The 12,232-nt window shown below is 58.6% G+C and overlaps 2 protein-coding genes across 2 annotated transcripts in view; both read right to left on the minus strand.

The window, feature by feature from the left end:
• Rnf213 (ring finger protein 213) overlaps positions 1 to 3,420 on the minus strand; it is a 97,211-nt gene extending 93,791 nt beyond the window's left edge. Inside the window, exons 1-2 of the mRNA XM_013036259.1 lie at positions 3,364 to 3,420; positions 2,721 to 2,884 (exon numbers count right to left, since the gene is read on the minus strand). Coding sequence (XP_012891713.1) covers positions 2,721 to 2,884; positions 3,364 to 3,420 — 221 coding nt within the window. The remainder of the gene's footprint in view (positions 1 to 2,720; positions 2,885 to 3,363) is intronic.
• A 2,192-nt stretch (positions 3,421 to 5,612) lies between these two features.
• Positions 5,613 to 12,232, minus strand: part of Slc26a11 (solute carrier family 26 (anion exchanger), member 11) — a 16,790-nt gene continuing 10,170 nt past the window's right edge. Inside the window, exons 8-15 of the mRNA XM_013036266.1 lie at positions 11,949 to 12,009; positions 10,236 to 10,291; positions 9,858 to 9,998; positions 8,577 to 8,704; positions 8,251 to 8,350; positions 7,860 to 7,993; positions 7,164 to 7,236; positions 5,613 to 6,106 (exon numbers count right to left, since the gene is read on the minus strand). Of these exons, the coding sequence (XP_012891720.1) occupies positions 5,994 to 6,106; positions 7,164 to 7,236; positions 7,860 to 7,993; positions 8,251 to 8,350; positions 8,577 to 8,704; positions 9,858 to 9,998; positions 10,236 to 10,291; positions 11,949 to 12,009 (806 nt within the window). The 3' untranslated portion in view covers positions 5,613 to 5,993. The remainder of the gene's footprint in view (positions 6,107 to 7,163; positions 7,237 to 7,859; positions 7,994 to 8,250; positions 8,351 to 8,576; positions 8,705 to 9,857; positions 9,999 to 10,235; positions 10,292 to 11,948; positions 12,010 to 12,232) is intronic.

The following is a 12,232-nucleotide window of genomic DNA, read 5'->3' on the forward strand; positions in this document are numbered from 1 at the left end:
TTGTCGCGACCGCCTCGACCCGCAAGGATGACGCGACAACAGGTCCTTCTTTCAGACGGTTTATTCAGGACCTTGTTTACAGCTTCTTTTTTCCTACTTCTCTCCTGCCCGCTTCTTCCTTCTTCTTCCTGCTTCTCCTCCCCCGCGCTCCGGTTATAAGCCTCCTGGATGGCCAATCCTGAAGCGCCACGTGGCATATATCGATAGGGCTGCAAACACAGAAGCAAACTAGGAGCCAAGTCATAGCCATATAAGGAGTTGTTTTTTACAGAGAGCACTCGTCACGGGGAAGACGGAAGGCGGGAGCCCGCGCCATCTTAGGTCGCAGCCGCACCACGCGGCCCTGCCATTTTTGCTTTTGCAGCCGTCTTTGGTCGCGCTCCCGCAGCTCTCCACACAGAGCCAGCCTGACGGGTGGCCTGTGGGCCAGGTGGGGAGTCAGTATCCTGCACAAGGGCAGTGTTTTGGTCCTGGCGGGACTTTAGAATACACTGTGGCAGGAGGGATGGGTGAGATGAGGAGGTTACAGCCTGCTTAATAAACACCAAATGGGGTAGGCCATGGAAGTTGGCCCAACCACCAAAGTGGCTAAGCTTCCTTCCATTGAAATGCCGTTACCCGGCCCGGGAACTGCAGTGAGGATAAGCCTGTCAAACTGCCCTCTCAGCCGGGCGCCGGCAGCTCAGCCTGTCATCCCAGCGACTCAGGAGGCTGAGATCTGAGGATTGCTGGTGGCTCCAGCCTGGCATCCAGCTACTCAGGAGGCTGAGATCTGAGGATCGCTGGCGGCTCACGCCTGGCATCCCAGCGACTCAGGAGGCTGAGATCTGAGGATCGCTGGCGGCTCACGCCTGGCATCCCAGCGACTCAGGAGGCTGAGATCTGAGGATCGCTGGTGGCTCCCGCCTGTCATCCCAGCGACTCAGGAGGCTGAGATCTGAGGATCGCGGTTCAAAGCCAGCCTGGGCAGGAGAGTCCATGAGACTCTTATCTCCAATGAACCACTAGAAAACCAGAAGTGGTGATATGGCTCAAGAGGTAGAGCATTCACCTTGAGCTGAAGAGGGCAGGGACAGAGCCCAGGCCCAGAGTTCAAGCCCCATGACTGACAACAACAAAAAAAGGAAAGCTAGCTCTTGCAAGTAGACTCCTAAGACCTGCAGCCATGAATGCAGTTAGCACAAAGCTTATAAAGGCAGAAATCACTTAACTGGTGTGAGGCATGAAACCTAACAGAAGTTCTACATAGGCAGAGCAAACTACCCAGGGGAACAATGCAGGACCTGGAGGGGGGGGAACGGGTGGGCGGAGGACCCGGGGCGGGGGGAGGGGGAAGGCATGGGAGGGCAGCCGAGGACTCCGAATCCCAAGGCGCATTTTGGCTGGCACCACCCAGGCTTCTTACTTGCAAGGGTCCTAGGGAGCTGCGTGGGGGACCCCGCAGGCGGCGTCCCATGCAGCCCTGCCGTCCCCTCCGGTTGTGCATCCTAGGGTGAGAACTGCATCCCTCAGGAAAGAATGCATTCAGTTTCTGAATACCATACTTCTAAGTTGCCTACACAGGCCTCAGCTTCCATGTTATCCTGCTTCAACCTCTCGAGTGCTCACAAAGCCCCCATCTTCTATTAACATCCACTAAGATGCCAAGATGGAGTTACTTAGATCCAGAATCCATATCTCAGGGGAAAAGAGAGGCACACAAAATAGCATACAACATACACATGATCTAAGAGAAGATGAAATGGAGAAGTGTAACTCCGTGGACAGGGCAGGAGCTGGGAGCCTGGATGGGAAAGGACCTGGAGCCCAGGGCAGCAGGGGGAAAGGAGGCGCTGTTCCCGCGTCTCCCAACTGGAGCCTGGGCATGTCTGCCTCTTGGGGAGGCTGTGGCAGATCTATTGGGAGAGGAGCCCCATGCTATCGTCCTGCACAAGGATGTGTCCCTAGAGTTTAGCGTTGCCTCCCCACATCTGTGCACACGTGTGCATGCACACACGCACAACCCCCACCAGTCTGTGATGGCAAAGCCACCTCTGGGTTTGGCACTGGCTGCACGGACAGAGGCCCTTTGCTAAGCGTGTGGAGATGCCAGCACTGAGGACAAGGCAGCTTTGTGAGGGCTTGTGTGGGCCTGGGGACCTTTACCCAGACAGGGCCTTGAGGGCGTGGGTCTCTGCCTGCTGCTGCCCAGGGCAGGGTGGGGCAGGGCTTGCGTGGGCCTGGGGACAGATACCCGGACAGGGCCCATGAGGGCTTGGGTCTCTGCCTGCTGCTGCCCAGGGCGGGGCAGGGCAGGGTGGGGCTTGTGTGGCAAGGCAGGATGGAGACAAGGCTCACATTTACCTCGGCCATGTAAACAGACAGTGCTCAAGATGGCGGAATTCACAGCCTGAGGTGGCACCAGCTCCCAACCTGCCTCAGATCTCAGGACAGAGGGACAGGGGCGAGCAGGGCCCGCTTCCCTAGCTCCCCAAGCTCCTTTGGCCCTGTGAGGATGACAAAGTTGCCATAGTCCCTGGCCATCGGGGTGAAAAGAACACAGGCCACGAGGGACCGGAATAAGTTAAACACCACAGGCATCCGGCCCGCAGTCAGAAAGCCAAGAAGGCCAGGACAGGTGGCTGCCCACCGGAGACTCCCGAGACCCCACCACAGCGCTGAAACCACCCAGGACTCTGTGGCCTTGCTTTCCTGCTGTCTGGGCTTGGCTTGCTACTTACTGTCCTAGGCTGGACCAGAGGAGCTCCCCTTCATCCTCCTCCTCCTCCTTCTCCTCGCTCCCTTCCAACACCAGCACTTGGATTCGAATTTGCTCACTTACTCGAGAGGCCGCCAGTGACTGTGACTGTCCTAGAACCCCGGAAGAGCTGGGACTGATCCTGTCCTAGGCAGCGAGGCAGAGGGGACGTGAGAAGGGAGGGATAGTTGTCACAAACCTTTGTCTCTCTTTGCACGGGTGGTCCTGAGTTCCGGAGGCTTGCTGGCTTAACTTCCAAACCCAGAGCTTACAGCGTGGCCCTTGAGAACTAGAGGCTTGGGGCCCCAAGCCCGCAGAGCAGGAGGCTGACTGCCGCAGGCGTCCACAGCCAACGCCCAACAGCTGAGGTAGAGCGCCTGCGCTCTGAGTGTCACCCGCCCGTCTCTTCCCCGGGCCAGCTCTCTCCAGCTCTAGACGGAAGCTCGTGGCCCCCGGCTCTTCACAGCGTCTCGTCTGCCCGGCGCTGCTGGCATCCCTCACAGCTGCCTGCCGCTCCTTCGGATCCACTCAGCTGTTGCTAGGATTACATCTCTGCGCCTTGGTGTCAGGGCTCCCTCGGGGGCTCTCAGCCACTTCGACTGCTCCCAGACCCTTCGTGTCCTCACTGGACACAGGTGTCGGGGCTGGAAGCAGCAGGTCTTGTCTAGTTTTTGTGCAACCATCCCAGTGTGCTTCGCTTGTGATGAAGACCACAAGCGGGCCAACAGGTCACTCAGAAGCCTCACAGCCTCAGACGGCAGCAGGCAGAGCAGACCGCTGGCTAACCGGAGGCAAGCACGCTGCTTACACTGCTAGAAAAGGGGCAGCGCTTCTGTGGTCAGCTTGAAATTCCTACCATTTTCACCCATCACTGGCCGAGGCAGGACACGTGGAGGAAAATGGGGCCTGGTGAAGGCCATTCAGGAACATGGTGTTTAGAAACAAAGAAGCACCATCTTTGCTTCGGAGAGTCTCCCACAAGCACTCCTTCCTGAGATGCACCCCAAGAATTAACATTTGTCTGGCAGAAGGTATGCCTTCCCAAGAGAAAGGCTTCCCCCAGAATGCAAACACCCAGAATGGTAAACAAGAGCCAGAAACTTGGAAAATGTAGTAACACCAAGAGTGACTGAGCGAAGATAAACTCTTCTCTTTCGTCTTTGAGTCAGACTCTGCCTTTGCAAGGGCTGTGTATCTCTCCTTTAGGGCCCCCACCCCCACACCTCTCTGCTGGTCTGCGCAGCCAAGTTTTCACACCACTGTGACTTGTCCAGAAATCCTTACACTGTGATGGAGGTCAAGGACTCTGAGTGGAGTCCCTACCTTTAGAGGGAAACGTCTCAAACCCTCACCGCCTCAGGAAGAACCAATCACAGGCCTCAAGCCTTGCAGGGCACCAATCACAGCTTGGGGAGCCCTCAGCGCCCTTTCCCGGCCAGTGCAGGCTGTCTGCAGCACTCATGGGGGGGGGGGGCCAGCAGCTGATGGTGCAGTGCTCCCGGCGGTGCAGAGCTCCTGGCGGCTGGAGTATAGTTGCGTGGAGGCTCAGAGCAGCCAGCAGGCCAGGCTATCAGACTGGCTGAGAGCAGCCAAGCACAAAAGAGATGGTCTGACAGCTGTTGGTCAAACAGTCAAATCTGCCTGGTCCCCAGCAGCTTAGCTCACTTGAAAGAAAAGTAAAAGTAGAAAGGCACAATAATGATCTAGAATCAGGATTAGCAATATTAATGGTGATTAACTCCTAGTGAGTCTCTGACCAGTCTCAGAAAGCCTTTTTAATTTTGTTTTATTGTAATGGTGACGTACAGAGGGCCACAGTTCCGAGGTAATGAGTACATTTCTTGTTGAACGTTGTTACCTCCCCCTCAGGAAGATGTTTTGCCTTCAGTTCTGGAAAGATGGGAACGGGATAGGTGAGGAAAGACCTTGGAAATTCCCCAGCACTTAGAAACACGTGGCTCTAGTCGCACTGGTGGCCTACGCATGGCACCGGACTATTTTGTCTTGTGCAGGAATTTTTTTTCATAATTCAGCTTCATTGAAGCACTATTATGCCAGCACTGGGGCTTGAACCCAGGGCCTGGGCGCTGTCCCTGAGCTCTTGTGATCATGGCTAGGGCTCTCCCACTTGAGCCATACTACTTGAGCTTCACTTCTAGCCTTTTCTACTTAAGATTTTTTTTTTTTGCCAGTCCTGGGGCAAGGCTTGGGCACTGTCCCTGACTGAGCTCCTTTTGCTCAAGACAAGTGCTCTACCACGTGAGCCACAGCGCCACTTGTTTTTTTCTGTTTACGTGGTACTGAGGAATCGAACCCAGGGCTTCATGTGTGGGAGACAAGCACTTTACCACTAAGCCACATTTCCAGACCAAGTAAAGCATCTTGTGGACTTCTCTACCCAGGCTGGCCTTGAAAACCCCCAGTGCTCAGCCTCCTGAGTAACTATGATTACAGGTGTGAGCTACTGGCACCCAGCTTGTTTGTCAGTTTGTGAGTTTGCGGAGCTTTAGGCTGACCAAACAACTACAACACAGATGGACACGGGAAGTCACGCTCTCCCACGCCACTCATCTGAATACACAATTACAGCACACAACCACGCGAAACGCGGGTTACAGAGCACCATGCACGAAGCGACCCCACACATAAAACCCAACGTGCCCGTGAGCGACACAAAGATCTAGACACGCACTTGGGTGAGGGGTGGCGGGCAGGTGGCTTCCAATCATTTTTATAGTAAAGCATTTCATCAAAGCATCACTTCCATTTAAAAAACACAAAATCACTTTCCAACCAACTTGGCACATGGTTTTCTCTCCCATCCCAACCAACTGGGCACCTGGTTTTCTCTCCCATCCCAACCAACTTGGCACCTGGTTTTCTCTCCTGTCCCAACTCAGAATACCCCGCAGGCATGTCTACGGCGCCTGCCTCCTCTGCTCTTCCAGAGCTGGGGATGGGGGGGGGGGCGCTGGGGCCGGGGGGCCCCCTCTTCCTTCCCGTACCCTGCTGCCCGCCTCCTCTGGGAGGTGCTACTTCCCTGGAAGAACCGTGCAGCCGGCAGCAGGGAGGTGACTGTAATCTGCCCCAAGGACACCAGAGGCATAGCGGGGCCCCTGCACGGCCCTGTGCCTCCCAGGGTCCTCTGAGCATCTTTTCCCCAGTGTGTGTCCCGCGGGGCAGTGTCTGGCACCAGACCACAGGGACGGAACTTTGTGGAGGCTCCTCCCACACCAGCTGCCCCTCGAAGGCCCAACTAGGCCTGCAGCAGGGTGGCGGTGTGCTCGGTGGCGGTGCGCTCGGGGTCCGGGTCTGAGTCCTCGCAGATGTCATAGGGCTCCAGTCCCAGGTCCTGCATCAGGTATTTCTCTGAGAAAAGCAACAACGAGAACTCCATGTGCAAGGTTTCCTAGCACTGAGAGCAGCAGGGGGGCAACTCTGTGGGTGGCATGGGGCAGCTGGGGCCCTGGGGGGCTGGGGTCACCCTGGCAGACCGCTAACGCTGGTGGGCTCCACTGTAAGCTGGGCAGGCTCTCCCGAGGTGAATCTGCCTGCGGGGCACCTGTGGGTGCCTGCGGACGCTTCCCCTACAGCTGGGCCTCCGCAGGCCCCTCCTGCCCGTCAGCACTGAAGCCAGCTCCACTAAGAACATGAGAGTTCCATGGATCGTCATGGCTCTGCCAGAAATCAGAGCAGGGCCCCCACTGGGGAGCAGCAGGAAGGAGCTTTCTAGAGTGATAAACACTGTCCCCGGGTTGACAAATGATGGAAACACTGTATCCCGATTGGTGATTAGTGGAAACATTGTATCCAGTCAGAAGGATGTATAGGCAGGACACCTGAACTCTTCGCTTCTTTGGGTTTAAACATCACCTCAAACATACATCTGAAACATAAAATATAAGCCTGGCTCCAGTGGCTCACGCCTGTCATCCTAGCTACTCAGGAGGCTGAGATCTGAGGATCGTGGTTCAAAGCCAGCCCAGGCAGGGAAGTTTGTGAGACTCTTCTCTCCAATGAACCACTGGAAAACCAGAAGTGGTGCTGTGGCTCAAGTGATAGAGCGCTAGCCTTGAGCTGAAGAGCTGAGGGACAGCACCCAGGCCCAGAATTCAAGCCCCACGACAGACATAAATAAATAAAATATAAAAGTGCCCCAAAAGTCTCAGAGGCAGCCTGCCAGGGCCTCCCACTCCCTGTGGCTGGGCCAGGACCTGTGGGCAGCTGTGGCTGCAGCTGACCCACCTCCAATCCCGCCCTGCGCTGGCATGATGGCATCAGACCAAGGTGCCCTTCCAGGGACTCGGGTGTGGTGCCACCCCCGGCCCCAGGGCTCTGGCTCTTGCGACCCTGTCCGGCTCTGTCCTGACCACCTGGGGTGTGGACACACGTGAGAACACACTCCCCCCTGTCCCCCCACACCCACCTGCCTCCTCCAGGGTGGAGAAGCACTGGAAGCCCTTCAGGTCAGCGGCCAGCAGGGCGCGGAGCACGGGCACCTGCAGGGCAGACGTGCTTGGATGCAGGGCGGGGTTCTGCTGTGGGCGGGCGGCAGGGGCCTGGTACTCCCCAGGCATGTGCTGGCGAGGTGCTGCTTCACCTCTGCACGGGGGGGGGGGGGGGGAGGGCAGGGCTCTGCTGTGGGCAGGCGGCAGGGTTCTGCTGTGAGGGGCAGGAGGCGGGGTTCTGCCGTGGGCGGGCGGCAGGGGCCTTGTGCTCCCCAGGCATGTGCTGGCGAGGTGCTGCTTCACCTCTGCACGGGGGGTGGGGGGGCGGCTGGGGGGGGCAGGGAGGGCAGGGGACGGCTATCTGAAAGCAGATTCCACACCAACAGGCTGCGGAGACCAAGACCAGTGCTCCACAAACAGAGTAAGTCCCACAGCGCAGCCCGGGACTGGGTGCCCCTGAACATGCCCCTGCACGAGGTAGCAAACGGGTCAGCCTGGACTCCCGGGAGAGCGAGGCCACGTCCGTGACCCCTCAGGGCCATTTTACCCACGAGGGGGTGAAGGCCAGCGGGGTCAGGAGCCCCAGCAGAGCCCCGCCAGTGAGGGCCGTGGGCTGTTGCTGGCGAGGCCCAGGGGCCCAGACGTCCCATCAGCCCCGGCACCGCCTTGCTCACCCGCAGGCCGACAAACACCAGGCGCACGCCGTGCTTGTGGAAGTCCTCCAGGAGCTGGCCCAGCCCCAGCACCACGGTGTAGTCGACGCTGCAGACGTGGCTGCACGCCAGGATCGCGCTGCGAGGGGGACACACTGGGGAGACAGCCCAGGCCCCCACGGTCACGCCACGCTGCAGCTCGGCAGGCAGGGCAGGCCTGAAATGGCCCCCATGGCTCCTGAGAGCCAGCTGTGGACAGGACGGCCACTGCTGACGCCGGGCAGCTGGGGCTGGGCGCCCACGGGACAGCGGGCGAGAGTGCTGTCCACACACCGAGGCTGGAGCCCGGGCTGGGGTGCAGGAAGCGCCCCCCCTGCCCGCTGGCCTAAGCCCGCCCCAGGTGGCCCCGTACCTTCCAGAGCCGGCCTCGCGATGGCCTCGCGCAGGGCCTCAACCGCGGGGAAGTGCAACCCGCTGGCCGGCTGCAGGACCAGCACCGGCCCCTCACGCACCTGGAGAGGGAGGCCGTGAATCCCGGAGGGTCCCCGCTCCCCCCAGCACAGCACCGCCTCAGGCAGGTTTTGTTCTAGAAAATACTCTCCAGCCCAAGCTGGGAGCGCCGGAGGGAAGGGGCCAGGGGCACCCCCAGTCACTTTCAGCCATGCGAAGCCCACAGCCTCCCACAGCCTCCTGGTGAACTCAGGCCCCCCACTCCCTCACCCCCCCCCCCAGGCGCACCTGGGTCTCGGGCCTGGCTGCGGAGTGCAGGAGCATCAGCAGGGACACCAGCGCGCCGGCCAGGATGCCGTACTGGACTTCCCAGAAGCTCAGCAGGAAGGTCACGCCGAGGGGCAGCAGGTCCAGCCCTAGGGCAGGGCCAGCTCAGCGGGTCTCTCCCTGCCCAAACCCCTGCTGCACCTGGCACGCCCTGCGGCCAGCCGGCCCAGGCCAAGCACCCCAGGGACGGCGGCTGTGGCTGCAGCTGGTGCCCAGGGGACCTTGGCCGGTCTGGGTGAGAGGAGGCCCAGAAGAGGGGACAGTTTGGTAAGATGTGGGCAGGTGACCCCCCAGAGCCCAGGCAGGACTCCCGGCAGAGGTGTCCGGGGGACAAAGTGCCAGGACTGGCTCCACCCTACACTCAACCCCACCTGTCCCACACGGCCCAGGCCTCAGTTTCCCCCAGGAACCTCTACTATATCCCCCACACACATATTAATACTATTTGTATGTATGAACTGGTGCTGGGGCTTGAACTCAGGGCCCAGGCATTGTCAGTTAGCTTTCTACTCTACCACTTGGCCAGGCTTCCACTTCTGGCTTTTTTTGCTGGTTAAATGGAGGTATGAACCTCACACTTTTCTGTATGGACTGGATTTGAACCTAGATCCTCAGGTATCAGCCTCCTCAGTAGCTAGGATTACAGGTGTGAGCCACTGGTGTAGGTCATACGGATTACACCCCCCACCCCGCCTGCCCTCACCTCCCTGCTGCCCCCAACCCCCACCCCGAAGTCCTGCCCTCAACTCCCGGCTCTGCCCCGGCCGGCCGTTCACAGACACCCTGCCCCAGCACTCCTTGGCTGTGAATACAAACTCCTTTTTTTGGAAAGTGTCATCTCCAGTATGGGGCTTGAATTCAGGTCCTGGGCATAGTTCCCAAGCTTTTTGCTAGTGCTCTGCTAGTTGAGCCACAGCTCCACTAGTGGCTTCAGGTGTTTACTTGGAGCTGAGCATCTCTTGATCTGCCATCTTGGATCTCAGCCTCCTGAGCAGCTAGGATTACAGGCGTGAGCCAGGTACATACATCTTTTTTTTTTTTTTTGCTGATCGTGGGCCTGAACTCTGGGCCTGGGCGCTGTCCCTCAGCTCTTCAGCTCAAGGCGAGCGCTCTACCACTTGAGCCACAGTGCCACTTCCAGCCTTTTCTGCTTATGTGGTGCTGAGGAATCGAACCCAGGACCTCACACATGCAAGGAAGCGCTCTACTACTGAGCCACCTTCCCAGCCCCCAGGTACATACTCTTAACGCGCCAAAGTGTCCTGAAGATCTTGGTGTCGAAGAGCGGGGCCACGGCCGTGATGATGACGGCGGCCAGGGCAGACTTGGGGATGAAGGAGAACAGTGACGTCAGGTAGCTCAGGGAGAGCAGCACCAGCACACCTGGGGGGGGGGCAGTGTCACTGTGGTGCAGGGGAGCAGGGCTAACGGGGAGCACTGAGACCTTGTGGGCCTCGGAGGGCTGGCGAGGCTCCTTCCTGCACAGCAAGTGGCACAGCCGGGTGGGGGCTCGGGCCCCTCTAAGCCCTGCCAGCGGCCAGTCCCTTTAACTGTGGGTCCTCTCGCCCGGCCCATGCCCACCGCATGGGAGCAGGGGAAATGAGGCGGGGGGGGGCTCACCAGTCACCAGCCCCCCTGCTGGGGTGCACACTCCCGACTGCGCGTTCACGGCTGTCCTGGAAGGCAACGGAGAGTCTGTGAAGCCCCGTGCAGGGGACAGGCCGGGTCTCGTCCGTGACCACAGCTGACCCTCCTCCAGGCCTGGGCTGGCTGGGGGCTGAGCTCAGGCAGGAAACGGAGCTGGGGCCGTCACCTGCAGGCCTGTTCCTTTAGTTCACATCATTGGTCATTGATTAGTAAAGTTCAAATGAGAAAGCACGTCCTCTACACTGCTGCCAACTCCGACTCTTCTTCTGTGCCAATACTAGGGCTTAAACTGGCTTGGCTGTGTGTGTGTGTGCGTGCGTGTGTGCGTGCGTGTGTGTGCATGTGTGCGTGTGTGTGCATGTGTGCGTGCGTGCATGTGTGCGTGCGTGCGTGTGTGCGTGCGTGTGTGTGCATGTGTGCGTGTGTGCATGTGTGTGTGTGTGCGTGCATGTGTGTGCATGTGTGCATGTGTGTGTGTGTGCGTGCGTGTGTGTGTGCGTGTGAGCTCACACACATGTGCGCTAGTCCTGAGGCTGGGTGCTGTCCTTTATCTTTTTTGCTCAAGCTCTACCACTTGTGCCACAGCTTCAGAACTTAGCTTTTTGGTGGTTAGGTGGACATAAGAGTCTCATAGGCTTTCCTGCCTGGACTAGCTTTTAATCACAATCCTCTGATTTCAGCCTCCTGTGTAGCTAAGATCACAGGATAAGCCACTGGCACCCAGTTCTTGCTTAGCTTTTATGCCCAAGACTAGCATAGCACTCTACCACTTGAGCCACAGCTCCAGTTCTGGCTTTTTGATGGTTAACTGCTGTTAAGAATCTTATGGAGGGCTGGGAAGGTGGCTCAGTGGTAGAGCACTTGCCATGCATGCTTGAGGCCCTGGGTTCAATTCCTCAGCACCACATAAGCAAAAAGAAAAAGAAGCCGGAAGGGGCGCTGTGGCTCAAGTGGTAGAGCGCTAGCCTTGAGCTGAAGAGCTAAGGGACAGTGCCCAGGCCCAGAGTTCAGGCCCCACGACCGGACCCAAAAAAAAAAAGAATCTTATGGAAACTGGTGCCAGTGGATCATGCCTGTCATTCTAGCTACTCAGGAGGCTGAGATCTGAGGATCGCGGTTCAAAGCCAGCCCAGGCAGAACAGCCCTGTGAGATTCTTACCTCCAATTAACTACTCAAAAATCAGAAGTAGCCCTGTGGTTCAAGTGGTAGAGTGCCACCCTTAAGCATAAAGAGACTCAGGGACAGTGCCTAGGCCCTGTGTTCAAGCCCTATAACCAAAACAACAAAAACAAAGATCTCATGGACTTCCCTGCCAGGGCAGCCTTCAAGCCTCAAGCCGCAGATCTCCATCTCCTAAGTAGCTAGGATTACAGGCGTGAGCTGCAGATACCTGACCCAACCACTCTTGTTGACCCTAGGGAGGAGCTGTGGGGCCCTGGCTCCCCCGTGACCCTGATTTACCAGGGCAGAGGCCGTTCTCTTGGGAATTAACGTGGGCACCAGCGTTCTTCTGGGGCAATGTGCGCTGGGGCCTTCCTGCAGAGGCCAGCTCAGTCCCGCTGTCCCGCCGTCCCACCCACCCAGTGGGCCGGCCCGCCCCACAGCTGAGGTTGTCAGGAGGCCGCTGGGACTCGGGCAGGGAGAACGGAGCAGCGAGGAGTGTGAAGGGGCCTGGCGTCACTCACCGCCCAAAGCTGCCTGTGACGGGGTAGGACGAGACGAGGGAGCCCAGCGTGTTGGTGAGACCTGGGGAGGAGCAGGCTTACTGGAGGTGTGGGGGTGGGGTGTGTGGGGGGCAGAGAACCGGGGTTGGGCGGGGCGGACCGGGCCAGGCCACAGCATGCCGTGTCGGCCTGCGTGCTCTCCCAGGGAAGGAGAACACAGCCCACCTTGGCCTATTCACCCAAGCTGAATTCTTTTTGTTTGGGTTGGGGGGGTCGATGGGGGGCTTGAACTCTGGGCCTGGGCG

Source organism: Dipodomys ordii, unplaced genomic scaffold (genome assembly GCF_000151885.1).
Source record: "Dipodomys ordii isolate 6190 unplaced genomic scaffold, Dord_2.0 Scaffold7, whole genome shotgun sequence".
NCBI classification, from domain to species: domain Eukaryota; kingdom Metazoa; phylum Chordata; class Mammalia; order Rodentia; family Heteromyidae; genus Dipodomys; species Dipodomys ordii.